The sequence below is a fragment of the Cyphomyrmex costatus genome, unplaced genomic scaffold (genome assembly GCF_001594065.2).
Source record: "Cyphomyrmex costatus isolate MS0001 unplaced genomic scaffold, Ccosl1.0 scaffold811, whole genome shotgun sequence".
NCBI classification, from domain to species: Eukaryota; Metazoa; Arthropoda; class Insecta; order Hymenoptera; family Formicidae; genus Cyphomyrmex; species Cyphomyrmex costatus.
Window position 1 is genome coordinate 117387 of NW_017280388.1, and position 2851 is coordinate 120237.

General features: G+C 54.8%; 1 protein-coding gene across 1 annotated transcript; it reads right to left on the reverse strand.

Annotated features, from left to right (window-relative positions):
* Positions 1-302: 302 nt before the first annotated feature.
* LOC108781408 (uncharacterized) lies at positions 303-1911 on the reverse strand. The gene is made up of 3 exons (XM_018549361.1): positions 1550-1911; positions 1026-1473; positions 303-869 (listed from the first exon to the last, which is right to left on the reverse strand). Exons 1-3 carry the CDS (start codon positions 1909-1911, stop codon positions 303-305), a joined length of 1377 nt encoding a protein of 458 aa, XP_018404863.1.
* Positions 1912-2851: the final 940 nt, after the last annotated feature.

The window sequence follows — 2851 nt, forward strand, 5'->3', positions numbered from 1 at the left end:
CCTCGAGGATGTACCCGGTGGGCGAATCCAACGCGACGGTAGTATAGTCGAAATTCTGTGCGTCGTCGACCCATGCAAAGTCGGCGTAGGGCAACGGTTGGCACATCGCCCAGCCGTACAGGTTGTTTACGTCGTAATACATAAGGTACGACGACGGTTCCGACGGGTCGTACGCCTGCATGTACTTATTATTGGCCCGCGCGTATCTGCCGGAACACTGGCTGAGACCTCCGCGTATGCCGCGCTCGACGAACATCACTATATCTATGTCTGTGAGTAACTCGAACTTCACGCGCGTGTGTTTAAGCATCGCGTCCCACGTGAAACCGGGCAGGGTGTAGTAATGCGCGGGATCGAGTCCGTAACTCGCAACTGTCTCGAAAGTTCTCAAACACATCGGCCAACAACAGGACGTCAGTTTTTAAGTAGAGATCACTGTACTCGCCGAGCGTTCGCACGGAGAACCGCTGCCACACGTTCTCGGCGTGCGCGTAATCGCTCTCGGACACCGTATCGCCCGTCAGCGAGCTGTGGAACGATTCGCGCGGCGGCAAGCGCGTATCGTTCAGTCTCTCTACGCTGTCCACGTACTCGTAGGGGAACACCCCTTTACGAGTGAGCAAATCGAAGTCTTCGTCCGATAGAGCCAAAAATTCGGAACGCACGATTTTCAGTTTGTCCTTGTCGAGGTACGACGCCAATTTGTCCAGACCCGCACTCAGAAACTTATACGAGTCTATGAACCGTAGTTTCACGCTCTTTCGCGAGTCTTTGTCACTGGTGTCTTTGACGTGTTTCGTAAAGGAGATGTACTTCTCCTTGGTCAGGGGAAGTAGATCCACCTGTCCCTGGAATCGCGTCGCTATTTCCTGTACGACGAAGTGCGCGTCGTACCCCGACAGGTTGTGAAATACAACCGGAATGTACGGAGAGTCCTTGTAGTTCACGTTGCAGCCCTTGTGCGTCGGACCGCGGTATCGCCCGGTGAGGTGACAGTGCGCGCCCGCTCGTCACCCGGGGCGAACGGCCTCTCGCAGATGTGGCAGTGCGTCGAATCTCCGCCAGTCGTCGCGCGTGAAGTCCATGGGCCGGTTGGTCGTTATTATATTTTTCACGCGGTGCGCCAAAGCCTCTAGCTGGCTCGCGAACCAACTGACGCAGTCGTTGCCCCGCCGACATCTGTACTCGGATAACGCGCTGTCGTACGAGCAGTGCACGTAGTACGCGATACTGAACGCTTCGTGCCGCTGGTACGCGTACGACGACCCAGCAGCAGCAGCGTCTTCCGTCTTCTTCAGCACACACTCTAGGTCGGCGTATACCACGAACGGTGCCCGCTCCTTCCTGCAGTACTTGCGGAACTCTAGCCATTTGTCGTCTGTGCTCGGTAGGCGGATAGCGCACGTGTTGAGCTTTTGGCAGTCCTCGCTGTGCCTCTCCAGTTTCTCGTTGGAGGAGAAGTAGTGGAGGCACCTGCAAACAACAAACACTTATTAGTACAACATTCTTTTTTTTATGCTTAATATTGTATTTTACTTATCGCACTTACCGGTCGCAGAAGTATTTCTTGTGCCCATATTTGTTAATCTGCGCGCTCACGAGGCGGGAGAGATGTTTGATACACACGAAGTGACCGTCGCCGTCTTGCACGTACAGGAGGTTGACGTGTCTGTCCCTCTTGCAGTCAGTGAGCCGCAGAGGGAAGACGTTCCCGTCCTCGATGCCGTACACGTTAATCGAGATATCGTTCGACCGCTCGAATTTCGCAACGTCCTTGAGCGTTACCGGAAACTCGATATCCGCGAAGTTGAGCACTTTGGAATAATGCGGATACGACGATTCACGTTCCGTGTTTCTTTTCGCGGGGTACAAAGCAGCGACCACCGCCCACGCGAAGCACGCATTGTCCATGGATCGCACGTTGATCACTGCTTCCTTCCTTTTAAATTTTTCCGGCAATGTAACGTGACACCCCGCGCGCATGGGATTGAGTTTATTCACGTTGACCGTCAGGTTCAGAATACGCGAGAGCGCCCACCCGCTGTCGCGTTCCTGGTGCTCATCGAGCGACGCCAACGTGGGCTCGATAACGCGCGACGCGTACCACTCGCGCAGATCGGTGCACCGATACAGTTCAGTTTTTACCGTTTATACCCATGACTGTGCGTTTGTCACCCGCGACGAACTCACCGTTAAAGGCGGTGTTCACTTTGACGCTACCATGTATGTCTATAGCGCCCCGCACACGCTCGACCACTACACTACTGGCGTCTTCAAGGAATTGTCGCGGCTCGATATGTCTGGAGTTTATAACGGCACCGGTTAGAACGCGATTGGCGAAAGCGGCGTCGATCTCGCGCCAAGCGAGAGATCTATCGTTCTCGCGATCACCACCACCACCCACGTGCACGAACCGTTGTTCCAACAGTGTTCGCGCACCCTCGAGTCGCGCGATCCTCGCCACCGCGGATTGTCTGTGCCCTACGGTAAGACGCGGACGCTTGGCGCGACACTCGAGGCTCTCGATGCACTCGTTGCACTCGTTGCACCGCTCCAGCCACGCGAAGCACTCGTCCAATGTAGCTACGCGACCGCAATGTTCGAGCAGTTCGCGTTCTAAACGCTCGTAGTCTTCCATTTTAGACAAGAGAGTTATTCGGAGCACTTGCACGCACGCCCTCACGCACTATAGTCCAGCGGATTTTCAAGCACGTCTTTAACGTCTTCCACGAGTTCGTTAAACTCTTGCTCCCACACCTTGTTCACACACTGTTTTTCCCTTTACGCTGTGCAAATCGGGCAGCACGGGAACACCAGACACATCAGTTTGTGGCACTTGGAGCACGTTCCA

Bases quoted from the DNA above. Each gene is read 5' to 3' on its own strand.
- LOC108781408 (XM_018549361.1), bottom strand. From the start codon at position 1,911: ATGGACAATGCGTGCTTCGCGTGGGCGGTGGTCGCTGCTTTGTACCCC. The intron at 1,474-1,549 runs GTAAGTGCGATA...TGTTGTTTGCAG, and splicing joins AAGAAATACTTCTGCGACCG to GTGCCTCCACTACTTCTCCT. The intron at 870-1,025 runs GTTCGCCCCGGG...TTCGTCGTACAG, and splicing joins TGCCACATCTGCGAGAGGCC to GAAATAGCGACGCGATTCCA.